At 47.9% G+C, this 27,017-nt stretch overlaps 1 protein-coding gene across 1 annotated transcript; it reads left to right on the plus strand.

The window, feature by feature from the left end:
* Nucleotides 1-13,636: 13,636 nt before the first annotated feature.
* PIRT (phosphoinositide interacting regulator of transient receptor potential channels) lies at nucleotides 13,637-26,749 on the plus strand. Its single transcript, XM_053672636.1, has 2 exons — nucleotides 13,637-13,690; nucleotides 25,443-26,749. Exon 2 carries the CDS (start codon nucleotides 25,587-25,589, stop codon nucleotides 25,992-25,994), a length of 408 nt encoding a protein of 135 aa, XP_053528611.1. The 5' UTR covers nucleotides 13,637-13,690; nucleotides 25,443-25,586; the 3' UTR covers nucleotides 25,995-26,749.
* Nucleotides 26,750-27,017: the final 268 nt, after the last annotated feature.

The following is a 27,017-nucleotide window of genomic DNA, read 5'->3' on the forward strand; positions in this document are numbered from 1 at the left end:
TATATACTTTATTGCCTTTACTCTTATCAAAATACCAGTAAAGTAGGTACTGGCATTATTCCAATTTTACAGACTAGACTCAGAGAGGTTAAGCAACTTGCCTGAGATTACTCAGTAAATTATCAGAGTCAAGGGTCAAATTTAAGTATGGTAGTGCCTCCTTATTCATGGGGGATACATTCTAAAACACCCCAGTGGATACTGAAACCACATGGTACTGAACCTTATATGTACTATTTTTTCCTATACATACATACTTATGATAAAGTTTAATTTATAGGTTAGGCATACGAAGAGATTTACAATAGCCCTGGCCAGGTGACTCAGTTGGCTGGAGCATCCTCCCATGCACCAAGAGTTTGCAGGTTCGATCCCTGGTCGGGGCACATACCTAGGTTTCGGGTTCAATCCCTGGTCGATGTACGTATGGGAGGCAACTGATTGAGGTTGCTCTCTCACATCGACGTTTCTCTCTCTCTATTTCACCCTTTTATCTCTCTCTAAAATCAATAAATGTATCCTCAAGTAAGGACTAAAAAAAGAAATTAACAATAATAACTAATAATAAAATAGAGCAGTGATAATATATAACATACTATAATATAAGTTATGTGAATGTGGTCTCTCTCAAAACACAGGGTGAGGCAAAGGTAGGTTTGTTATGAGTATGCAAAACACAGAGTCTATTCTTGTATTATTTCCCATACAAACAACTGTGTTCCTGCTTTTGCCCCACCCTGTACCGTGTACTGTACTCACCTTTTCACCTAAAGGAAGCACTTTACAGCTTCTCTTCAGCATGTCCGAATAGCCAGCATCACTAGTCTGACCCTTTTGAGCCATTATCAGGTAAAATAAGGGCAACTGGCACTCAAGCCCTGCGATACTGAGGCAGCTGACACTGAGATAACCAAGAGGGCTCTGTGACTAGCAGGCAGGGAGTTTCTGCAGCGCGCAGATGCTGGACAAAGGGGTAACTCGTGTCCCAGGCGGGACAGAGCAGGACAGCAGGAGATTTCGTCACAGTACTCAGAACGGCGTTCAGCAGGAAACATATGAATTATTTAGTTCTGGGATTCTCCATTTAATATTTTTGGACCACAGCTGACCAGGGGTCTCTGGGAAGGTGAAACCCCATGTAAGAGGGGCCACTGCATGCTGGCCCCCAGAGCCCATGCTTTTTATTGCTCATGCCCTTGCTCTTGGTCAGGATGGTCCCAAGTGGAGGAAGGACTCCACCTGTTCCATTAGAGAAGCAGTGTTTGGGCTCTGATCCCAGCCCCTCAGCTCTTCTCAACCCTCGCTCTGTCCCCAGCTGCGAGGGCCTCACAGTCTATGCATCCATGCATTTGCCTTTCCACTCCTTGTGAATAGATGCCCTGCAGGCTCTGGAAACCAACTCAAGCTGGTCGGATGAAAAATTCTGAGGTCCCAAGTGTTCAGAGCACAGTCTGGGGCCAGGACGATGGGCCCTCTGCCCCACAGACCCACGAGGAAGATGAAAGGGCAGGCAAAGACGTGTGCCCACCCTTTTAAGAAGCCCTCCCGGAAGCCCTACTACATGTCTTCTCCATATACATCATCCTGGGCTTTGCCTCATGACCACACATTCCTTTCAGGTGTACTAATTTTAAAATACAGTAAGTCCTCACTTAATGTCATTGAGAGGTCCTGCAGCTTTAAGCAAAATGACATGTTTCAAAAAAAAAGCAATCTCAGCATTGGCTAATTGACATACCATTAAGTTCCTCTGGCATCTCATTGATATTAAAACAATGTTGAATGAAACAGTGTTACTCAAGGACCTGCTTTATGTCTACAAATTTTTGGATAAATCTTCTTCTGAGAAGAGAAGCCTGATTTCTCTTCCCTTGATTAAACACAGTCCTTAGGGATTTGTTCCAAATACATAGAACATGGCAGAAATGTCTGTAGGATTCCTGAGATGAGGTCATACATGGGATGGCTCACTGTGGGGGAAGTGACTAGCCCTGTGGTGAGGACACAGAAGAGCCCTAAGGAGAGGTCCATGTGTGAAGGAACTGAAGGCTCCAGCCGACACCCCGCATTGATGTCCCAGACCCTTGGGAGCCAGAAGCAAACCGCTCTGGAAGCGCATCCCTGGCCTCAAGCAAGCCTTCACCTGACTTGATGACATCTTGACCACAGCCTCTATGTGGCCCTGAGCCAGAAACATCCAGCTAAACTGTTCCCAAATTCTTGACTCACAGAAACTGTTTATTGTGCTAGTCCACTAGTTTGGGGGATATCTTGTTACATGGCAATATGTGGGGGTGACTTTTCCCACACGTCCCCCACCCCCATCCACCACAGATGAAAGTAAACAAGACAAGACGTGATCTGCTTGAGGAGGAGAGGTGGCCAGTTTCTCAGGGGAAACAAAGGCCAGAAGTAGCCAGTTTCTCAAAGGAAAAAGGTGTTGAGCCCCTTCCTCCAGAGGCTTTTATTGAGTTGTAATACACAGGAATACAGGGCAGCAAGGATCAAACAGTAGATAACATTTCAAGGAAGTCTGAGTCAGTAAAGGGGGTTGTAGAAACTTTGGGAGACACTCATTTCCTCTCGGACCATTATCATATGAATGAAAGCACTCTTAGCAAAGCAGGTTTCACAGGTTTTTCAGAAATTTTTCGTGATGCCAGATTTTCCCCCAGGACACACTCTGGCCAGGCAAGGAGCTGCACACCTCCCCATCAGGTATTCAGGCTTAAGGGGATTAGAGCCAGGAAGCCCTTCTCCCAGAGGACATGGGGACTCGGGTATGTCACATAGCCTGGGGGCATGGGTCAACTGCTCCCTCTTTGTTGCAGCCCAAGTCCTTCCATGACAGCCTCCCAAGTGGTTGAGTCTGGCTTAGGTTGCTCCCCACTGTGAGGAGACTTACCTGTCATTGACTTCTGACCAAGCTTTGGGGGCAGGGAGAGGAAACTGAGGCAGGGTTTGCTACCAGAGACAGGCTTTGTCTCCTGTGGCTCGCATTCTGGAGGTCACTCACAGCCTTAGCCATGGTGGGGCTGGGGTTACAATTCCTGAAACCAGGCAGAGCGGTCCACAACAGCAATAGATAACTAATACAGAGGGAGACTATGAGATACAGATTGTGGTCAGTACTACAGCAAAGACTGCTCGCAAGGAAATCTGTCCCAAAGGAATCAATTAATGGAATGTTTCAGTGCTGGTGTTGCTCAGTAGCCTGGCAAAACCTGCCCCTGCCACTACCCTGCAGGGTCCAGGAAGCCTGGGAGACAGTGGGCACATTATTTCCACTGCAAGTCACAGAAATGCTCTTTTGAGTGGCTTAAACAGTAAGGACGTGGAGTGTCTCACAAAGGAAGTCCAGCACAATCTGCCTCCCTCTCCACGTCTCTGGGAGACTCTGGGCTCTGCTCCTTGGGCAAGCTCCTTCTGTGGTCACTGACTGGGCCTCACGCCCATGGCACATTCAAGAGTTATCAAGATCTGAGGTCTTTCCACAGCTAAGATCCTGGTTCGTGGCTTTGCATGAGTGAAAGAAACTAACACTGTTCCCTTTGCAGATGCAATTGCCACAATGCCCTCAAGTGTGATGTTGAGGGAATCTGAGACAAGAGTCCTTGCCATACTTGTACGCTGATGTGCCCTCTTCCATACAGTGTGTTCACTGTTGTTCTTGGTTAAAACCTGTCTTGGCTGATTACCTTGGGCCCTGCCTACTAAAAAGCCAGTTTGGACTGGTGGGAGCATGGGTCAGAGCCAAAGGGCATGCCACCTAAATGACGGACGGAGTTCAGGAGAAACATCTCGAGAGGAGAAAAGCTTCTCCCCCATCCACTGCTATCTGCATCATCCCACCACCCCAAAGTTAACAGCAGAGAAGCATCCCTGGGTTCAGGGGAAGGAGGTATATTAGTCTGCTCAGGCTGCCCTCACAAAATACCACAGACTGAGGGCTCAAGCAACAGACATCTATTTTCTCACAGTTCTGGAGGCTGGACATCCAAGACCAAGGTCTTAGCAGAGATGGTTTCTTCAGGAAACATCTCTTCTTGGCTTTCAGGTGGCTGCCTCCTCTCAGTAGCCTCGCAGGTTCCTTCCTCTGTGCGCAAGTGCTCCTGGTGTCTCTTCCTCTTCCTATAAGGACCACAATCCTATTAGATCAGGGCCCCACCTTTATGACCTCATTTAACCTTTACCTCCTTAAAGGCTCTGTCTCCAAGTACAGTCACACCAGAGGGCTTCAACATGTGAGCCTGGGGATGGGATGGGTACAAGTCAGTTTATAGCACAGGGTAAAGGGAGAAAATGCAGACATTGATGATTTCTGGGAACAGGAGCCCTGCACCCCAGTGCCTGGCCTGAGGCCCATGCAATGAAGAATTCAGCTATGTTGGGGGGCAGGAAATACAGCAAAGGAGACTGAAGTCCTGCCACACAGAGGTCTGGAAAAGGGCCAAGGAGGGGAGCAGATCCTAATGAGAGACGGCTGTTTGTATATCTAGAGGAATATTGCCTCAGATGGCTGCTGGGTGGCTCTTTGTGCCCAGTGGCAGTGTGGAAGCAATAGGCCTTCTGAGGTCCTGAGGGCAGAGAAGAAGTAGAGATGAGGCCCTGGAACCCAACAGGGTCATGAAGCTGCAAAGGCTCAACAGTGACCTGCAGCAGGTGTGCACAACCTAAATTTCAGATGCCCTCTCTCCAGGCGCTAATGTCCCCAAACTCAGAACAGCCCTGGAGAAAAAAATAGAGAGGAAAACTAAATTGACTAAAATTAAATTTCTGTCACCCAAACACAGTAATGGCTCAAAACAGACTTCTGGAACCTACGGTAAGTGTGCACTTTACACTAAAGGCTGACCTGTTTCCAGGGCAGCTGTACAACCTGCATTCCCACCAGCAGTGTTTGCCAGTGCCCACAGCTTTGCACCCTCCCCAGCAATCAGTATGGTCAGCTTCTTCTTTTTCTAGTTTTAGCCAGCCAGATAGGTGTGCAGTGGTATCTTGTCATGTTTTTATTTGCATTCACTCATGGCCAATGATGTTGAATGTCTCTCATGTGGTCATTCACCATCCATATGTCCTCTTTGTTGAAAGGTCTGCTGATGTCTTTTGCCCATTTCTAAATTGGATAGTTTGGCTTCTCATTGTTGAGTTTGGAGGTTTCTATATATATATTCTGGGTACAAGTCTTTGGTTTGTAAGTGTTTTCTTCTAGTTTGTAGCTCACTTTTTTATTCTCTCAAGAAAATATTTATCCTTAAGTCAGAGACAGTGGCCCTCTGTGATTTTCCATTGCCCGTGGACTAATGTCCAGCTTCCTTGGCTGGGCATCGAGGATGACCTGTGACTTGCAGCTAATCCACTGGCCTGGGCTTGGACCTAAGTCCCCTCATGGAAGCCAGAGCTATCCCCTTCATCTCCACCACCAAGGCCTCCATCCCCTCCATCTTTTTTTACTGGCCCCTATATCCCTTTCAAGGCTCATCTTTGCCATAACTTTCTCCCACTGTACTTACCAGTCTAGGTCAATCTGTTTTAAATGATCCTCCTTTGTATTCTCAAAGCATAGCACAGACATATCTGTATAGAAGAGTGTTTCCTTTGGGGTGGAAATTGTTAGCTTAGGTGTCTTTTATTTGTCATAAGAATTGTGTATTCATCAAGGGCATCACTTCATCCAGTACCTCACCTAAAACAGTGCCTGGCATTTAATAGATCCACAGTAAATATTTGATGAAGCGATGAACATACGAATCATTTAAATTATTCAAAAGAATGATTTAATTCCCTGAAATTTTGCAACAGTGGTGACTATTTTTGTGAGATTGTATTTATCAGCAAATATTGTGAGGTTGACTTTTCCAGCTTCAAGTCCAATGTTAATTACTAGGCCAGAGCCAAAGCCCAGGGATAACTGAAGCAATCCCAGAGAGCGACACTACCTAACATTGACCGCTAGATGGCAGCCATACCAAAGGAGCAGGCCACCTCTGCCCTGTGACCGCACCCCCATGCTAGGTAGTCCAGGCCTTGGACTGAAGACCATCCACCCAGCCCCTGTCCAGCTCCTTTGAGGGACTCAGACCAACAGAAAGTGTCCTGGCAGGTATTGCTCACCCCTGGAACAAAGAGGTTCCCTTCTCCCCTGCTCCACTCTCATTTGTTTTCGTAAACTCTCGCTGTGCCCCCACCCCACGCCCACATTATATGATCCCCATCGCCTCTGTAGCACTCCCTATTCCCCACACAGGACCCGGCCCTGCTGCCACCCGCACACCCTCTGCCCAATGACTATGTACTGATAGAGAAAGGGGCAGCATCTCCTCGACTCCCCCAGGAAAACCGGCCACCTTGAGAACTGTCATATATGTGAAGTAGCAGACAAGAAGGAACATGGACAGACCGAGACCAGACAAAGAGCATCAGAGAAGTGAGAAGAAGGAGGAAAGGAAAGACTGGAGGCGGCTGGAGGAACCGGCCCTCAGAGCCCAGCTGCGGGCCCTACGTGGCCCGAAGAGGAGCTCCTGGACCCAGCCTGAGAGAACAGCGGGGGCAGCCTTAATGAACAGAGTTTCTCAGGAGGACCACGCAGCAGACCAGGAGACAGGGCCAGAGAGTCCCTTCCCCTTGGCATGGGGCCCCTCCCTGATGGGAAATAAAAGGAGGAGAAGGTGAACATGGAGGAAGAGTGGGTGGAAGGTGGTGCCCTCTCCCTGGGGCTGTCTCACTTGAGTGATTGCTTCAGACTCTCCTGGGCCCTGGAAAACAAACAAGCTTCTCATGGCCTTCAAAGGAGCCCAGGCCCTTGTGAGCCCAGGGGGCCTCCTCTTGCCCACACCCACCGGATCTACAGGATCCACAGGGGCTGAAGCCCACACCCTGCAGTCCTGCCTCCTGTAATGCTTCTGTCTATGTAGCTTGCCCTGCCCTTGGCTCTGCACAAGCTAGGACAGAAACGTCACTGGAGTGGAAGCAAAGACTGTCTCTGAACATATTCTCCAAGAGTGATGGTGGTTTAGAGGTTTTGTGTTTTATTTTTTGTTTCAGTTTGGTTGTTTTTGTTTAAGATAATGAGCTGCCACGGTGGTTTTTTAGGCTATGGGTTTTTTAGGTGGTTTTTTTAGGCTATGACAGAAAGACATTGGCACAGAGCAATGTGAGGCCTCTACTCATTCCCTTGCTGGCACCCAGCCCCAGACTTCCTCTTCACAATCAGAACCTACGGCCCCTCTGGGCTGGTTTTGTTGGGAAGAACCCAGGGCCCCTCAGAAACTGTCACTCGAGGAGGTCTCCTCTGAAGATGACTCAGCCATCCCAGTTCACCCGGAGTCCCTGTTTGGGAATGCCCACGGCTTGACAAGGGAGGCAGAGAGGGGAGGAGGGGCATAATCTCTGCAGTTTGGTCTCAGCCTTAGTGGCTTGTCCCATCAGCACAACTGAGCACAGACAAAACATGGCCCTGCCCATGTCTCTCAACTATCATGAGGACCAAATGGCATGCAGGCAAGATGCCTCTATTCACTGTAAGGTACCTGGTAAATGTTCATTTGGTGACTTATTCCCATGGACTGGGCACCTCCTCCAGACCAATGCACTGTACTAGAATCCCAGGCTGCAGCAGAAGTCAAGGCCAGACAAGGCCCTTGCAGAGAGAAAATGTGAAATGATCCATAAGCAAGCAGCCAAGTCCAGAATGTGGGCGTTCTCAAGGCAGAAGACCTGGCACCACCGAGACTTCCACCAAGATGGAGGCATAGGTAAAAACATTGTGCCTTCTTGCACAACCAAATTTAAAGACAACAAAGTTTTAGTAACAAAAAAGCCAAACCACAGAAAATTGAACTATATGGAAGTCAGACAACAACGAACCATTCAGCCAGACTGGTAAGAGAGGCGGAGCCAACAACAGAGAGGGGGTCAGGCAGGGACCCTGACCCAGGCGCACAGGCAGCCGTGGGTGGATCCCAGGTGTGGGGTAGCAATGGGAGGGCCCAGTGAGGGCGCAAGGCAGCAGGCTGATCGTGGTCACACATTCGCGTGCAGATAAACCAGCAAGGAGTGAGCAGTGAGACAGACCTCTCAGGCCCCAGCAGCGAGAAGCAGCAAAGGGGACCACCATAGCCCCTCTCTGACCCCGCCCCCACATACAGCATCACAACCCAGCGACTTGGGCGGCTCCCCCACCCCCCGGTGAACACCTAAGGCTCCGCTCCTCATACAGGTGGAAACAAACCAAAACATGGCTCAAACAGAACAGGCACAAACAGACCAAAACATGGCTCAAGAAGAACTCAAAGCCCATAACTCTAAGCAATCAAGAAATAGCCAAACTTTCAGATGCACAGTTCAAAACACTGGTGATCAGGATGCTCACAGAATTGGTTGATTTTAGTCACCAATTAGAGGAACAAATAAAGGCTAAACTAATTAAAATGAAGGGAAATGCCCAGGAAACCAATAGTGATGGAAAGGAAACTGGGACTCAAATCAAGGGAGTGGACCAGAAGGAAGAAAAAATGACCAAACAGAAAAGAATGAAGAAACAAGAATTCAAAAAAATGAGGAGAGGCTTAGGAACCTTCAGGACATCTTTAAACGCTCCAACATCTGAATTATAGGGGTACCAGAAGGGGAAGAGAAGGAGCAAGTGCAAAACTTACTTGAACAAATAATAAAGGAGAACTTCTCCAATCTGACAAAGGAAATACACTTCGAGGAAATCCAGGAAGCTCAGAGAGTCCCAAAGAAGTTGGACCCAAGAAGGAACACACCAAGGCACACCATAATTATATTAGCCAAGATTAAAATGAAGGAGAGAATCCTAGAAGGAGCAAGAATTAAGGGGACAGACAGTCACCTAAAACGGAGTTCCCATCAGCTGATTTCTCAAAAGAGAACTTACAGGCAAGAAGGGGCTGAAAAGAAGTATTCCAAGTCATGAAATCCAGAGACCTACTACAACCAAGATTGCTCTATCCAGCAAAGCTTTAATTTAGAATGGAAGGACAGATAAAGTGCTTCTACGATAAGGTCAAATTCAAGGAGTTCATCATCACCAAGCCCTTATTATATGAAATGTTAAAGGGATTTATCTAAGAAAAAGAAGATAAAAAAGATGAACAGTGAAAGGACAGCAAACTCGCAGTTATTAACAACCACACCTAAAACAAAAGCAAACTAGGAGGATAGCTGGATCAGGAGCGAACCATAGAAATGAAGATCACATGGGGGTTAGCAACAGGGGAGTAGGAGGAGGAGAAGGAGGGAGAAGGTACAGAAAATAAGTAACATAGACGGTAGGTAGAAAATAGATAGGGGGAGGGCAAGAATAGTAGGGGAAATATAGAATCTAAAGAACTTGAGACACCTGGTCATAAACTAAAGGGGGGAATGGTGGGGGAGGGGTGTGAAGGGTGGAGGGGAATGAAGGGGGGAAATAGAACAACTGTAATGGCATAATCTATAAAATATATTTTTTAAAAAAGAAGACCTGGCACCACCAAAAACTAAACAATGTGAACAGAGGCGGGAGTGGCTACTATGGATGGAATGGAACTTGGGAGACATGGCTATGCTATGAGGAGGGAGGGCTGGTACTTGTAAGGATCCTGCTCTATGGAAACCTGCTCATAAAAAGACGTTTTTGAGACAATAAGGGACATGTGAAAGTGAATACAGTAACATTAAAGAATGTTAATACCACCATATAATCAGATATGATTATGCTGGCATTGTGGTTGTTGTCTTCAATAAGAGAAAAAAGGAAGGGAACCCTTATCTGTTAGTGATACAAATCTCCACTGGCAAGGATGAGCTAGAGATGACAGGTCTTGGTTTGTCTTTGTGAGCCCTGAGGAAAAAAAGGACAAATACCAAGAAGGGTTCCTGGTGGCTAACTTTGCTAAATTTTTAAAAACAAAGCCCAGTAGCTGTTTCTGCATGAGGAGTCTCTCACACAAAATGCACTTCACAGAGAAGCCCATGTTAAACTGCTGACCTCTCTGTGAAACTACCTACCTCTGCACAGAACTGCCCTCTCCAGTGTTAAACTGCCTGCACTGTGTTCCTGCAACTGAGCCAGTGGCCCTTATAAAGTTTTCCTGGAATCCTATTTCAACCAGTAGGATTGAGGCTTTCCCCATCCAATCACAGTCATTCAGCTCTGACCAATCAGAGTGGCTCTATTTTAACCAATTAGAACAGTGCCTTAGAGACCAATCAACTGCAAGGATGCGTATGTCCATATCAGCCAGCTCCCCATTGGCTAGGAGAGCATATTTCCCCTACCCATCGGGTAAGAAAGACTTGTGTCTCTCTGGCTGAGCTAAAATAGCCCAGAGCGGAATGAAGCAGACTATCAAGGAGCAGAGAAAAGCTGTCTAGCAGGAGAGGTGCGTGGCCCCAGAGCTGTTCTACAGCCGTGCTGTTCTCAGAGCTGTGCTGTGTCCCTATTGAGCTTTTTGCACTAAATACAGTTTCCGTCTTCACTGCACCTTAAATTGGGGATTCCTGTTGGCATTGAATTGGCGCAAATGACCATAGGTTGACACTTTAAAATGCTAAAAAATAAAAATGTGGGAAGGAAACAAATGAAAAAATACGGATTGATAATTGTTAAAGCTGGATTGCGCTTACGTAAAAGTTCGTTAAATAATTTGGGGCGAGGGGCGGTCAGACAATTACCAGGAAGTGCAATAGAGCAGACGAGCACATGGGAATGGCCTGGGAGGAGCACTGAACCCGCCTCCGAGCTCCAGGGAGGATGCAGAGGGAGTGAGGTATGATTGGGTGGGCTGGCGAGGCACACGGGGGCAGAAAGAGCGTTCCAGGCTGGAAAAAGCCCCTGAGCTTAGGCACGGGGCCTCCACGGGTTTTTATGAGGGTAACCAGTTCATCCAAACCTGCTTCGAACTGGCCTGGTCCTGACACTGAAAGTCCTGTGTCACATCCCAGGAAACCCATCAGTCCTGGCGCAGCCTGTGTGGTTGGTCACCCTGTAGCACCACCAAAGCAACGGGCTAGCTGGTAAGGGGAGCAGAGCTGAGCTGGAGCGGCTGTGGCACTCAGATTAAGAGCCAAGGACCACCCCCAGGTTGTCCTCATGCTTGCTTGCTGGCTTCCAGGCCACCACTGCAACAGCAGCCCTTCCTCCCAGGACATTTAGCGTCACTGCCCAGGGACCCAGCTGGCTCCTCACGCCTCCTGCTCAGTGCGGCCCAGGAAGGGGCCTAGAGACACCACTGCTTCTACCCCAGACACTTTCTCCCGGATCCCAACCCCCTAATTTGCATGTATACTTGTATATGTCCATAGAAACATACATGTAAGCATATGTAAATGCTTATCATATACATGCATACATTATATATATATAGTTGTCCCTCAGTAACCTGGGGGGATTGGCTCCAGGACCCACCACAGATACAAAAAGTCTCAAATGCTCCAGTCCTTTATATAAAATCGTGTTGTGTTTACATATAACCTATGCACATTTTCCTGTGTACTTTAAACCCTCTCTAGACTACTTACAATATCTAATGTGATGGAAATGCTACATGAATGTTGTTAAACTGTATTGTTTAGGGAGTGATGACAAGGAAAAAAATCCATCCGTGTTCAGCACAGGTGCAACCGTCTACAACCATCATAGGCCTAACACCACATAGTACGTGTTAGCAACAACGTACCTTTCTTAAAAAATGTTTTTCATCTGTGGTTAGATGAATTCACAAATACAGAAAGTGTGTATGAAGGACCAAGTGTATATACCGTACTATGTAATATGTAGTATATACACACTATATATTGTATATCTAATATATCACACATGTGTGATGTATTACATAATATATTACATAATATATGTTACATATATTCATGAAGCACTTGCTATGTGCACTTTATTATTCAATCCTCATAAAAACAATGATCACATCTGCTTAATAAAATGAAGAAGTTGAGGATCAGAGAAGTTAATTTGTTTAAAGCCAAATATGAGGAGAGCAGTACACCTCACACACCTACCTCCCAGAGTTCTCTGGGGAATGAACGAAGTGTTATGCTCATAAAGTGCTTAGTCCAGGGCCCACACTGGAGGAACGGCTACGTAAGGGTTTGTCTTACTGACGATTATTTCTGCACCACACTGCCACACCCTGAAGAGAGCAGGGAAAGTGCAAGGAAGTCTAAACCAAGGAAAAAATAAATGATCTGATTATTTGCATTGCAGTAGACTTCACCCCAGGGTCCCTTCACAAGCCAGCCCGTTTGGTTTAACTAACTGATAGACGATAGAGGTGAAGGCAGAGGCACCCACAGCAGAGCAAGCAATACCTTCCAAAGCCTCCAGCCACATTCTCTGGACCCAAATCCACCAAGCAGAGGACGCACAGCTCTCACAGAGGGGGGCAGAGGGAAAGCCACTCAGCTTGGCCTCTCATGGCAGCACCACGGACAGGCCAGACCTGTTAGCTGCCTGTTTCCCTAGCCATTTATCACACATCAGCCTCTGCAGGGCCACCCCAGTCTGGAAGTTTCCTGTTTGTTTCACAAGTACAGAAATCAAGATGCCAGAGATGGGAGAAACGCCCTCCTTCCTTGGCCCCGGGGTCCCTGGATCACTCCCGGGAGAGCCGCCCCTGTGGACTGCAGAGGAGGCCCCAGGTATGTGACCAGCAACCAGGACCACCCTCACCCCCTGGCTCACAACCAGTGAAAAGCCCCAGGGTCTCCCTTTCTCAAGTCAAGGTGGAGAAGGGCAGGGCCAGCTTGGCTTTCAGGATCTTGGGCAACTTTGTTGGCATCTGGAGAATGGGCCACTCAGTGCCTCACACCCAGCTTCCATGAGCACAGTTTGATACCTGTTCATGGAGATGGAAACCCCTTTCCCACCAGTGCAACGGTTTTTATTATTCTCTTATCACCATCATATGAAAAATGACAGGGCCATCATCAGGATAGAAGTGAGAAGCAAGGCTGAGCACACAGCTTTGCCCCCAATTCAGAGCTGTCTGGGCCTGGTGGGGAGTAGGGACCTTCATGCTTACCTTACCTTCCACTGTGGGCTTCTGGTATTTTGCCACATGGGGCGCCCACTTACAGGCCTGGGGTAGTTCTCAGAGGTTGCCGTTTTTGGAACCAGGGAACCGTTTTTGCACTGGGCCTCTCCAACAACCAGAGTAAAGTTCCCAGCTCTCATGGTCAAGGCCTGTAGTAGGCAGAGCTAGCATAGCCTCTGAGTAACCCACACTTCATCAGCCCATCCCCACCATCCTCTCCTTCACACACCCCACCAACCCAGAGACTCCAGGTCTCCCAGGTCCCGAGCCCAGGTCAGGAAAAGCAGCCCTGCCCAGGCATTGGCCTAATGCACATTCCACCAAAACTCAAAGGCAGACTGCAGAGAAGCTTCATTAATTTTTAATAATATTCATCTAACAGTGGCCAAACAGAGCTAAGGCGAAGCCACATTCCTAGTGCTTGTGCCAGCAGCCTGCAAAGGGTTAACCCATTAGCCCACATCCTGGTGAGCTCATCCCTACTGGAGCCTGCTCAGTGGCTGGGATTCTCAGCACACCGGACTCCAGGACTCTGGCTGGGATGAAGAACTTGGGCACACAGTCATTGCTGGTCTCCTCCCCACGCAGGCCGTGTGACTCCCAGGTCCCCCACTCTCCCCCAGGACCATAGCACAGTAAGTAAGAGGGGATTTGTCCCCTCTGCCCTTCCTTCCATCTCCCTGGAGTAACAAGCTGGTTTTAACTTTGTTTTGAGTGTGCTGTCTTTGAACCAGAGTTGGAAGGCAAAGTGAATGACAGGCAAGGGAGAGGGGGTTGCGCCTTGGGAGGGGGAGAACCAGCAGCCTTCAGGCAGGAGGAGACTGCTCAGTGACAACCCTGGCAGAGAGTGGTGGCAGGGGAGGCAGGACTGCCCCTACTCTGCCCCTGGAAACGAGCTTCCAGCCTTCACCCTTGGCAGTCACTGGGAGCAAGGGCTGGGCCTTAACGCTTCCCCAAACCTGGTCAGAGGCAGGAGCAAAAAAGCCAGACATTGAAATTTAAGGCCAGCCTGGCCTTCAGAGTTAATGGGCGGGACCTCAGACCCAGCCTGTCCCCCTGGGTATCCCCTATCAGACCCTGGTGTAAGCCGTCCCTCTCTGCCACAGGTGTGGCAGCTGCCTGGGGAGGTACCAGGAAAACAGTGTAGCATGCGAGCTGGACTCTTTGCCTCAGGAAGGGGAAACGTGGGTGACCATGCCTCGGGGACAGGGACGTGTACCTGGGTAAACACAGACCTCATCACCTGAGCTATTCTCCCACCTTGTCACCAGGCAGGGCCTGGGCTCTGGCTGCAAGGGGTGGAGGTGAGTGGCACTGTCTAGGCTGAGCACGACCTCCGGAGAACTCCCCTTCCAAGGAGGTCTGTGAGCAGGTGACAGATAGTGGCTGTGCCCTGGTGACAGAAGCAGTGTACTTCGAAGTGCTCTGGCCTCTGTCTTATCAGCTCAGGCACTGGGCCCCACTCACCTTTATCAGAGAGTGGCGGTCACCAACTCTGTGTCCTGTTGAGGGAGGGCAGAGACTCAAACTGGCAGTGTGGTGGGGCATGTGGCTCCACTGGGGAAAGAGCAAGACCCTCCTCGTCTCAGGAATTAGAAAAGAAACACACCTTGGGACTTTCTCAGGAACAGTGAACCGTGTTATTTCTACCCTGTGGCCTGTTCCCCTCTCCTCCAACAGGCCCTGCTCTCTGGGCCCAGGCTCCCTGCAGAAGCCGTGCCTACCCTCCCTCTCCTGGGCTCTGGTCCTTGCAATTCCCAGAATAGTTCACTCCCGTTGGGGAGGAGAAGCCTGGAAGGGGCAGATAACACCAGCCCCAAGCACAGCAGGACTCTTAGAATTTCGGGGTTGCAAGGCATGTTACAAAGATGCCAGTTAAGTTCAAACTTCTCCTAAACAATAAATAAATGTTTAATATAAGTACGTACCATGCAACCTTTGGAACATTCTTATATGGAAAAAACCACCCGTTGTTTATCTGAAATGCAAATATAACTGGGCATCTTGTCACTTTATTGCTAAGTCTGGCAACCTATTAATATTGATGGTGTTTTATCAGCTTCCAGGGAGGATGGGGCAGGGAAGGGGCCATGGAATGGGTTCTGAAGAAGGTGTGCAGACAGAGGGGAGGCAGGACAGTGGGCAGGGGACAGTGAATAAAAAGACAGGGGAACCGACAGAGCTCCATCCTGGTGCAGCATGGTAGAAATTGTCTAGACAAGACCTGGATTTGGGGTCCAGCCACTCTGAGTCTCGGTTTCCTAATCTGTGAAATGGGGATGATACTGACAGTACCCCCAGCTTAGAGCCATGAGGATTGAAAGAGATGCCCACATAAGAAGGCCGTGTGGATCAGGCCTTTGGTGCTCCGTGGGATGATGGTGGGGTGACTTTGTGGCCGCTCCGTCACAGGCCTTTTGCTGCTCTCCTGGCCTCAACTCCAGGCCCCAGCTGGAGCCCTCATTTCCTCAGCAGCTGCATTCAGCAGTCCTGGGCCTTGCTCCCCACCCCTGGCAGCCACCACTTAAACTCTGTTCACTGCCAGGGCCCCTTTGCTAGTGTTCTCCCCACTCACTGGCTCCCCAGTTTGAAACAAAAATCAGAAGTGTCCCAACAGAGAGCAGGATAAACTAGAACAGACAGGCTCCAAACTCCCCTTCAGATCCCAGTTCACCGCTCGCCTGCTGGGTAACTTTGAGCAAGTCATTTAAGCTCTGCGATTCTCAGTTTCCTCCCTGGCAAAATGGGGTACTAATTGTCCCTTGCTCAAGGAGAGTAGCTGGAAGAGTAGCTGAGGCCATCCAGAAAAAAGCATGCAGCATGGTCCCCAGGCCATAGTAAGAGCCTGGTAAATGGCAGCTACTATTATTGTGTGAAAAGTGTCAGCCCTCCCTGACACACAGTCTCTTCTGCTTTGGAGAAGCTGCTCCGGGTAGTTTAGTGACTTCGAGAACATCCGCCAGAAGGCAGCCAGTCTTGGCAAGGCCTTAGAGGCCAAGAAGGAGAAGAGGAGGGGGCTGGCTTCTTATAGCTGCTTCTCATGTGCCCTTGTTAGCCAGTTCCATCCTACCACCTCACTCCATCACCACAGGGTATCGTTGACAACTGGGTGAGAAGAAGCAGGCAGGGTGACTTGGGACAGTTGCCCTGAAGAACGCTCCTGCCACGGCTCCACTACTTACTGAATCATTTAACAAGTGCTTGCTGAGCCCTGGCCTCAGAAAAGCACCGAGCTACCTGTGAAGAGCACTGGAATTTGAGGAAGCCCCAGCCCAGCCCTCCTGCAACCTGGGAGGCGATGAAGGGCTCCTGGTGCTGTGCAGACTCATATATGGTCACCTCCAGGGTAGTACTTCACTTGCTTCACTTTCAGCTGCTGCTCCCATTAAGTGGTGCATTTCAGACGCTCAAGAATCCATCCAAGGAAAAGTGTTGGGTCCTTATTATCTTGGACACTCATTGCTCACCAGCTTGTGTATTCCCCACACAACTGAATCCTGTGTTGGGGATGAATGTATGAGTGCCTGAGGAAAACCCAAAATTTCCCTGCCAATTTTCTTCCCTCTCGTTTGAGACATCTCTTCACCTCATTTCTCAGAGATACCAGTGAGTAAGTGAACGTGTATGCTGAGCAAGGAAATGGGCACGCCTTGAGCTCCTCTGTGGGGAAGAACACTGTCTTAGTGTCTGTAGCTCCCCGTTGAGCAGAGGGTAGCACACAGGAGTCGCTTGAAAAGTGTTTGTTGCAGTACTGGTGAATGCTGCTAGCTGAGAGCTGATTAGCAAGCTGGTGGATAGAAGGTCAACACAAACTGAAACAACGTAAGTAGTAAGTAGGCAGGATCTCCAAGTAAGCAGCAAATACAAAAGCATGATAGATAAATGGACCAGTGCTAATGGAATTAAGAGACAGGCCCATGGGTCCCTCTCTTGCAATACTGAGTTCCTTTGCCTATCAAACCCATTCTTTGCTCTGCCTGGGGACCATGAAAATCTGTGTTTCCCTTCAAGGGATGGTATCTTTCCAAAGACAAGGTAGAAAAAGTAAAATTCTGATTATTCTATCCCCTCCTCCATCCCTCTCTCTCTCCATTTCCATTCCATCCCCATCCACATCCTCATCCCCACCTCCATCCTCATTTCTACCTCCATCTCCATCCCCATCCCCATCTCCACCTCCATCTCCTCCCATCTCCATCTTCATCCCCATCCCCACCCCCACCTCCATCTCCATCCCCATCTCCGCTTCTATCTCCACCTCCATTACCACCTCCAGCCCCATCATCATCCCCATCCCTATCTCCACCTTCTTCCCATCCCCATCTCTACCTCCATCTCTCTCTCCATCTCCATCTTTATTCTCTGTCCCCAGCTCACAATTTCTCCAAGAAGCACCTTCTCTTTTTTCAAGATCTTCTCTTCCTCAGAATTAGTTATACAGTCTTTCTCATAAGAGTCAGGTGACTCCTCACCCTACAGATTTCCCTTTAACATCTTTACCCTCTTCTGGGTCACTTCACCCCTACCCACACCCTTATTTTGCTTTTCTGAGGTAATGTGTTTTTTGCCCATACGCCTACCCTGGGTCCCTATGTTTCATCAGATGGCTTCAACCATTATCAATAGTTTGCTATCCTTTGCTTAGCTATACTTCCACCTGCTGCCCACACTAACTCACTCAGCTATTATTAACATTTTTACCATTTTTTTTCCTGGTATATAATTTACACACATAGAAATGCAGAAATTTTAGTGAACCATATTAACAAATGGGTCCTTCATATACTCCACATCAACACCAGGAGACAGAACATTTTTGTCAACCTCAGAAAATCCTGGTGAGTTCCTCCCACATTTACAACCACTATTTGAGTTTTGTCATCTTAGATTAGTTCTTAGAACATTCAGGAATGGGAAGCCTACACTGTATGGACTATTTTATGTCTCACTTCTTTCATGCAGCATATTTATGATACTCATCCATGTTATGTGTGTGTCAAAAATGAGTTCCTTTTTGTTGTTTAATAATATTCTGTTGTGATGTTTATCTTTTCTTTTGCTCATGGACATTTGGGTTGTTTTCTGGATTGGGCTACTATGGCTAAAGCTGCTATGAATATCCATAAATAAGTCATGTATGGACACTGGTTTTCATTTCTCTTGAACCAAAAAAAATTTAGGAGTAGAATTGCTGGGTCGAAGGATAGGTACATGATTAACCTCACGGGAAACTGCCAAACCTTTTACCAAAGTGGCAGCATCATTACGCATTCCCACCAACAGTGTGTAGGAGCCCTCGTACCACATCTCGCTGTTTGATACTGTGAGGTTCTTACATTTTAATCATTCCAGTGAACGTGTGGCTGTATCTCATTGTAGTTTTGATTAGCACTTTTTTGTTGCTGAATATCCACTTCAAGCACTTTTTCATGGGTTTCTTTTCTTTAAAAATATTTTATTTATTTATTTTTTAGAGGAAAGGGGAGGGAGGGAGAAAGACAGGGAGAGAAACATCAATGTGTGGTTGCTTCTCATGCAACCCCCACCTGGGGACCTGCCCCAAAACACAGGCATGTGCCCTGACTGGGAATCGAACTGGCAACCCTTTGGTTCTCAGACTGGCACTCAATCTGCTGAGCCACACCAGATCATGGGTTTTTTGTTCATTATTTGTCTTCCTTTGAAATGGGTCTGTCCAAATTGTTTGCCAATTTTTTAAATTGGCCTGTTCGTTTGTGTTTTTATTAATGAAATGTAGTAGTTCATGTATATTCCAGATACAGATCCTTTAACAAATACATATTTTGAAAAAGTTTCCTCTCAGTCCATAGCTTGCCTACTCATTTTCTTCTTAGTAGGTTTAATGAGTAGGAGTTTTCAATTATGATGAAATCTAATGCATTGATTTATTTCTTCTCTCTTGGTTATTATCTTCTCTGTCCTAAAAAATTTTGCCTGCCTTCAAGTCAACAAAGATATTCTCCTCTATTTTTTCCTAACAGCTTTATAGTTTTATGTTTCTGTTCAAGTTATGTCCATGGTTCATCTTGAAATTATATTTGCTGATGGTGTGAAGTGAAGTCTCATTTTGTTCTCATGTGAACATCCAGTTGTTCTATCTCCATTTGCTGAAATGACTTTCTTGTCCCCATTAAATCACTTCAGTGCATTTGTCAAAAGGGAGTTGTGCTTGGTTGTTGTCTGGCTTACTGGCTGGTTGGTAGAGACAGCAGTCTGCCTTCCCGCAAGTCTGACTTACAGATAGAAGGCGGACTTCCTGCTCCGGTAACTGTACAGTGGGAGTTGGTTTCCTGGGCTGGTTGCTGCCGATTATGGGTTGGACTCCCATTTTTAGATATAGTCTGACCATTGTCTGTCTGCAAATTCGGCCTCTCACTTATTATATACATTCACAAACATACATAAAAGCAGAGATAGTAATATAATGAACTTCCATATATTCATCATCTAGGCACAATAATTATAATTTTGTCATGTTTGATTTAAAGTTTGATATTTTCCTGTGGATCATGGCATCACAACATTTCATCCCTGGATGTTGTTTCAAAATGCATCTCGATGTCTATAAAGATGCTTTCTTATGTGTCCACAATATCATCATACTGAATACCAATTTTAAATCCTTAATGTCATCTAATACCCAATCCATATTCAAACTTCCCTAAAAATATCCCAAAATGTCTTTGTGCTATTGGTTTGTTCTAGTCACAATCTAAAGAAAGGAACATACTGCATGTAGTTATAACTTTTAATTATCTTTGTTTAAACATTTTATTGATGTTAAACATACACACAGGAAAGTGGTAATATCAAAAGTATAAAGCTCAAATAGTACACGCCCACACCACCAGCTGTAGTCAGACCAAGAGTCAGAATATCACCTGCACTCCAAACGTCTCTATGCACCCCTGCTTTCAGATGCTTCCCCCACCCACCAAAGGTAACCACGATCCCAACCACCAATAGCATCAGTCATCTTACAGGTTTTTGAATTTTATTTAAATGAAGTCTCATTTTATGTAAATGTAATTCTACATAAATGGAAATGTGCCTGGCTTTCATTGTCCATCGTCCTGTGTGGAGACTTGTGCATGTTTTTCTGTGTGCAGTTGTCACTCTTCTGGCTGTACCATCTCAGTTGCAGCCTGCCCACCCCTAGAAGTTGTGTGTGACAAGTGAGCTCCACCCACTAGATCTGCCTCCTGACACTCCAGACTTGGCCTCCAGGAGAGAAACCTATTGAGTCTCCTTTCTGAAACTGCTTCCCAAAAGACTGAGCCAACATTCAAATGTGTGGTTCATTTAAGAGGCCCAATAGCTCTGGCTTCCCGCTGTCTCTCACCTGGAGATCTTTACCTTAATCACACCTGCAAAGGCCCTTATTTTAAATTCAGGTCACACACTGAGGTTCTGGGTGGGCAACTCAACCCAAACCTGGGAGTTAGGAACACTCTGACACATTCAAACCAAACCCCCGGAACTCAACGGAACAGCAACAGAACTCAAACTCGAAATCCTGGTTCTTCTCACGGGACCTGCTCCCCAGGTGTTGCCAGGCCCCTCACAGAGCTGCAGCGTGCAGGTCAAGACCTTGGAGCACCTGCTAAGGGCTGGTCTGTGCACCATGGGACACTGCTAAGTGCAGGGGAGTGAACCCAGCCTGGGCCCAGAGGCAGTGTACAAGCAAGGAGAGTGGGTAAAGGCCAACCTGCAGCAAGATTTTTCACCAGAATGAGTTTGTCCCCAGGGGACATGAGGCAATGTCTAGAGACATTTTTGATAATTAAGACTGAAAGTGAGGAAGTGCTACTGGTGTCTGGCGGGTAGAGGCCAGGAATGTTACTCAATATCCAACAATGCACAGGAAGGCCCCTACAACAAAGAGCATGGGCCCAAAACGTCAACAGTGCCACTGTCAAGAAACTCAGGTATCAGAAGAATAGGATCTTAGGATTTTAATTAAAAGTTATAAAACTCACACTGCCCCCTACCTGGGGATTTTCAGGAAGCCTGGAGTCTCAGAATTCACATTTGATTCACCACCCACAACCCTATTTAAAATAGCTTTAGAAATCCCTCAGCCCAACTTCTTTATTCTACAGGTGAGAAAACAGGGACCAGGGAAAAAACTACCTATGATAGCAACCAGAGCCATTTCTTGAACACCTATAATGTGTCACACAATGCAGTAGTGTTTTGTGAAATTTGATAGTCATTGTAACCTGGCAAGACAGATACTCTCTTGTCCCCACTTTATGCGTGGTGCTCATAGGTCTCAGGGGTGGGAAGTAACCTGCCCAAAGTCCCAGAGTTTCGAGGAGGCAAACCGATTCAAACAGCCATCTCTCTGATGTCACAGACCTGGATCTTCCTGCCACATGCTGGGCCTGTGACAGAAGGTGATTTTTCCCACCACAGGGTTCATCCCATAGCCCTGCCCCGCCTGATCATTCACTGTTCTAAGAACACACCTCTTCCCAAGTAAGTCAACTAAATTGAAGGTTCCCATTCTTTGGGATTTCATGGGCCATTACAATTTAGATGACAAGTTAAAAATGTAGATAGGCAGATAGATAGTAGGTATGTGAACAGCAGGTAGACAGACATCTACCCAGGACGGCCAGCCTTTTAGCTAAGCAAATGCAGAGACTAACAAAACCAATGATCGCAGCTTCCAGCGGTCATTTCATAAAAGGAAGCAATGCCAAGCAAGGAGGAAGGGCATAATCTCGGAGTAAAAATAGTCCTTTAAATAAACAAATGTAACACTATAAAAAACTTAAAAACAGTGTTCTTATTTCCCTACTGAGTGATTTTCAACCTTTGTCATTTCATGGCACACATTAATTACTAAAAAATCTGCTGCACACCAAAAATATATTGTATTTTTTGCCAATCTGACAAAAAATAGGTATAATTTTGATTCATTCACATCAGATGGCTATTGTCCTGTTGCCTGTTGCCATTTTTTGGATAGTCTAGGGGAAAAGAGGTCAGTGCCCCTGACTAAATGGTCATGTATTACATGTTTTAAAAATTCTTATGGCATGCGGGTTGAAAATCACTGCCCCATTGTGAGTCACTATGCAATTATTTATCTAGGCCACCCCATACAACATAGGAGGTTAGTTAACTTCAGAATGAAGCCCCAGAAGTGAAAAATTTGGACATTCTCCTAGCTGAGGACCCTGGTGACTCATCCAGACAAGTGCACTCTGTGCAAGGAGTTCTGCATCCAAAGAACTTGGCCTGAACCCCAGTCCAGCAACGTAGGAAATGAGGCACTTCAGCCTGCTCCTAAATCTCCTCAGTCCTCAGTCTCTGCCCTTACGAAATGGGAAGAGAGGGACGACCTCCTCGCAGGGCCAAAGAGCGTGTGAGAGGTGCTTCCAGCGAGCTCCAGTCAGTCCCATCTCGCTCGCTGGCAGTCCAGGAATCCATGGTCCCTGCAGAGAGGTCCTGCAGCCTGGTGGCCACCTCCTGTCCGGGATGCCAGGGCCACCCAACCCGAGGGTAGCTCTCTGGCAGTATTCCCTCCTGACTCAGCCCAGCCCTCCTCTGGCACAGCTGCGAACCGGCCCCGCCCTCCATTCCCCCGAGACTACACAGCCATGTCTGGTCTGGGTCTTCGCAGCAAAGCGGTGGAAACGGCCTCTGAGAGAAAACCGACCGAAGACGTCCCAACGCCCACCTGAGAAACCGGTCGCAATAACCCACACCAATTCCGGCTACCCGAGCCCACAGGGGGAAAGTCACTTTAAACTGACTATTTAGCTTATGCAAATACACCGCGGGGCTGAAAGGGAGATGAACACCTGGCGTCTGTACTCACAAAGCACATCCCTCGTGTTTTCCAGTCTTCTGAAGCAGAAATCCAAGGGTCCTCTCCATACGAATGTGAATATCTGCTTTCTGAAAGCATAGCCGTCTGACAATTCCTGCTCCCTCCCCGTCAGAGGGGAGGCCCCATTTATAACCACTGTTCCAAAAACAGGAAGCAATGTGCTTTGGGGAGAGTGGGGACACTATCCCCCTTGGTTCAGGCCTGAGTTCTTGGGAGGGTGGCAGGGGTGGGTGATGGGGGATGGGTTTGAAATTCCCATTGTAGGAAGTGTTGAAGGAGAACCTGTTCACTAAAGGAAACATGTAGGTGTGGAAGGGCCTTGGTGGGGAAGCAACTGCAGATTCAGAGGGTGCGGGCCACCAGCTGCAGAGCCTCCTCCTTCACCCCCAGCTGTCTTTCACCCAGCACTGGCACAGTAGTGTCCAAAAATGCTCCCCCTCCATATTTGGGTCTAGCTCTCACTCTTTTCGGGGTGTGTAATGGGGATCTTTTGTGACTGGGAAGAATAGCCTAATTTTCTTCCCCAATAAATTTTTTGCTGTGGCGAGAGATATCTCCCACCCCACTCACAGGAGGGATGTTAGTAAACGCTGATTTGAGTGGGGCCTGAGGTAGCCCAGTAGGAAATGTGGAGGAAGAGGTCAGAGGAAGAGGCCAGGAAACCTGGAGGAGGAAGGGAGCCAAGGCCAGGGCCCAGGACCATCAGAGTCAGTCAGGAGAGAGAAGGAGCAGAGGCTACAGAGGGCGATGCTTGGGGTATGTTCCCCTAGGCAGGCAGGGGCCTGCAGAACACAGTGAGAGAGTTGGTGGATTCAGGAGACAGGGACACAGGGTGGCCAGCATGAACCCCAAACACAGTGACCCCCTGAGCATACAGGGGAGGCTGCAGGGTCCCTCTGGGGGGACTGAGTTTGTGTGAGCAGTGTTGTAAGGAAAGCTGGATTTATTGTTAGTGATCAGCAGGAGGGAGGGAGAGAGAGAGAGGAGAGAGGGAGGGGTGTAGTGGGAAAGGCAGAGGTCAGAAAGGATGTGATCCGTCACTTACTCATTTGCTTAAAGCTGTACAGAATCCCTGGGGCACAGATCACTGCTCCTGGAGACAACTCAAAGGTGAGTCAGGGTGACGGCTTGGTGCCGACCTCCAGGTTGGGGCCTGGCCTCCCCTGTCTTTCCCACACAGAAGGTACTGAGTATCAGGGGAGTATCTAAAATTATTAATCTCTTATTGCCTCATTGCAAATATATAGGCATTTGCACTTGAACCCACAATTTCTGATTGTGTAATGAAAGGTTTTAATCCCACCGTGGTTCTGGGGGAGGATTTGGCAGGTGAGTGGTGCTTCTCAGCAGCTCTAAAATTGCCCTGCATAGGGGACCACCAGCCTCCCTACGGGACTAGGGGGTGAGAGGGCTCTGGAGACCGAGAGGCACACAGATGGGCTCTGGGTGAGAAACTGGAACAGGCAGGTATGCTTGATTCCGTACCATGGCAGGCTTAAGAACCAGAAGGTGGGACTCTGATGCAATTCACATGGGCGATGGGGAAAAGGGCCATTTAGCTATTAGAAGGTCATGCTCTGAACCTGACAAAGCTATGCTGACAAAGCCCATAAAATCTGTGTGTGCTGGAGGACTGCTGCAGGACTGTTCTCCAGTCCTGGCCAGTGTGGCAAGGTTGGTTGGAGCATCATCCCACAAACCAAAAGGTCACAGGTTCAATTCCTGGTCAGGACACTTGCCTACTAAGGTTGAAGCTTCAGTCTCCTGCAACCTTGGGGCAGTAGAGGGGCAGGATGATTAATGTTTCTCTCTTACATCAGTGTTTCTCTCCCTCTCTATCTCCCTCCCTCCCTTCCCCTCTCTGCACGACAGTGGGCTTCTCCTTGAGTGAGGATAAAAAAGAAAAAAGTGCTCTCCAGCCCCTGTGTAGCCTTGTGTTTTAAGAGAAGAGCAGATGGTTTAATCCAGCCTCTGGCTGTTCCTTACCTTGTGGTAAATGGCTTGGCCTCTCTGAGGCTTTGCTTTCTCCTCTGTGGAGCAGGACGAATGTTTAACTCACAGGCCCATTGTAAGGTTTAGTGCTGTACCTGGCACACAGCAGACATTACACATGTGCACACACAGGATCCTGCACTAGCTACTCCTCTAATGGACAATGACACAATCTATGGAGAGCTTGCAATATGCCAGATATTGTTATAATGCATCACATGTCTTAATTCATTGAGCTCTTTTGAAAACCCAATAAGTGGTGGTATCACCCCATTTTATAGATAAGAAAACTGAGGCACAGAGACATTAACTCACTGAAGATCACAGAGCTAGAAAGTGATTGAGTTTGAAAATACCAGTGCATAAATTGTTGATTTTGGTTACTTAATGGGCACCACTGTGCCCTGTTTTGAATACTAAAAGCAGTTGATTAAAATGATATAGTATTTATCTCTCACAAGAAAACAACAAAGTGGCTTGAGTGGTTTCTTTTTTATGTGGCTCTCATCTGATTTTCTTTCTGGCTTCAGCACCAAAACCCTGAATAGCCCTCCACTGACAGCCGGCTAGAGACGGATGCTGGGAGCAGGAAGGGGATGTGAGGAACCCTTTGGCTTGGCTCTTGCTCCTAACTGTTGCAAGTCCCAGGTGTTGAGTCCTGAGGAGCTGTGACGATGGAGGCTCTCCCAAAAGCCCCGGACATTGATGAGAAGTCTCCAGAATCCAAGGACCTGCTGCCCAGCCAGACCGCCAGCTCCCTGTGCATAAGCTCCCGAAGTGAGTCTGTCTGGACCACCGCCCCCCGGAGTAAGTGGGAGATATACCGCAAGCCCATCGTCACCATGTCCGTGGGTGGCGCCATCCTCCTCTTCGGCGTGGTCATCACCTGCTTGGCCTACACCCTGAACCTGGTTGAGAAGTACCTGACAGCCCTCAAGATGATAGGGCCTGCCTTCCTGTCCCTGGGACTCATGATGCTGGTGTGCGGGCTGGTGTGGGTGCCCATCATCAAAAAGAAACAGAAGCAGAGACAGAAGTCTATGTTCTTCCAGAGCCTCAAGTCCTTCTTCTTAAATCGCTGATGATGACCTCCCCTTCTGTCCTCCCTATCACCCTGCCACCTCAACCCAGACAAGGAGGTCTGAGGATCAATGTTCAATACCCCATCTCCTTGGGGGCGGGCTTTGCCATAAAAATAATCCAGGCTGACTGCCTTCCTGGATCTGGAGGAAGGAGAGCGCTCAGGGCTCCCCTTCTGTATAGGTGGGGCATATTGCTGGACAAATCTCATTCAGTGTCTGTTACTACTGAGGCTTCCCTTGGACCCTGCCTGCAGCCATCCCTTTCTTGGCACCCACACCCTGCCATGCATTCAGGAGTCACTCATCTATAGCTCTCGCTGCCATGTGCTATAAATGTTGGGAAATTCCTAGGATGGGCTGTGCCCTAAGGAGAACCTCATGTTTATGCATCTGAGTGCCTGGGCTGGATTCCACATTTGCATCCTTCTAGAACCAAACTGACCAATAGGAATGATCTTTCCCAAAGGGGAGGGAGGGCTTGCTCGAAACCCCTGGGTTTGCCAGCCCAGCTTCCTTCATGGGCAAGATACTGACTTGCATTTCAAGAGGTGAGACAAGTCACAAGTATCAAACATTCCAAAGAGTGAACAGTGAAGGGGCTGGGGATGGCATGTTTTCCCTGGAGGAGGCTCAAGAGCCAGCCAGCCAAGAAAGTCCAATTCTCAGTTATATAGTATTTCTGGATGTGGTGGGGCATGCTCAGGGTGTAGCAGTTTCCCCTTGACTTTCTAACTCCTTCTCCTTGACTGCCCTCCCCTCTGAGCTTGCCAACTAGTCGATGACAAGTGCATGCTGCCCTAATGTCCTCTTGGCCCCACCCTGGATTCTAGAACAGCAACATGGAGAGCTACAGAGGATTCTATAGGATTGCTCTCTCCTTCACCTGCATTGAGAATCAAAACCAGGAAAGTGGCATTCCACCCTTGAATGGTCTGTAGGTATCCAGAGATGAAGTCCAGTTTCAAATATGTCTCCCTGCCTCCACCCACCAAATAAGTAAACATATCTCAAGTGCCCTTCTCT

This window comes from Artibeus jamaicensis, unplaced genomic scaffold, assembly GCF_021234435.1.
Source record: "Artibeus jamaicensis isolate MK-2021 breed Jamaican fruit bat unplaced genomic scaffold, CSHL_Jam_final contig_781, whole genome shotgun sequence".
In the NCBI taxonomy this organism is placed as follows: domain Eukaryota; kingdom Metazoa; phylum Chordata; class Mammalia; order Chiroptera; family Phyllostomidae; genus Artibeus; species Artibeus jamaicensis.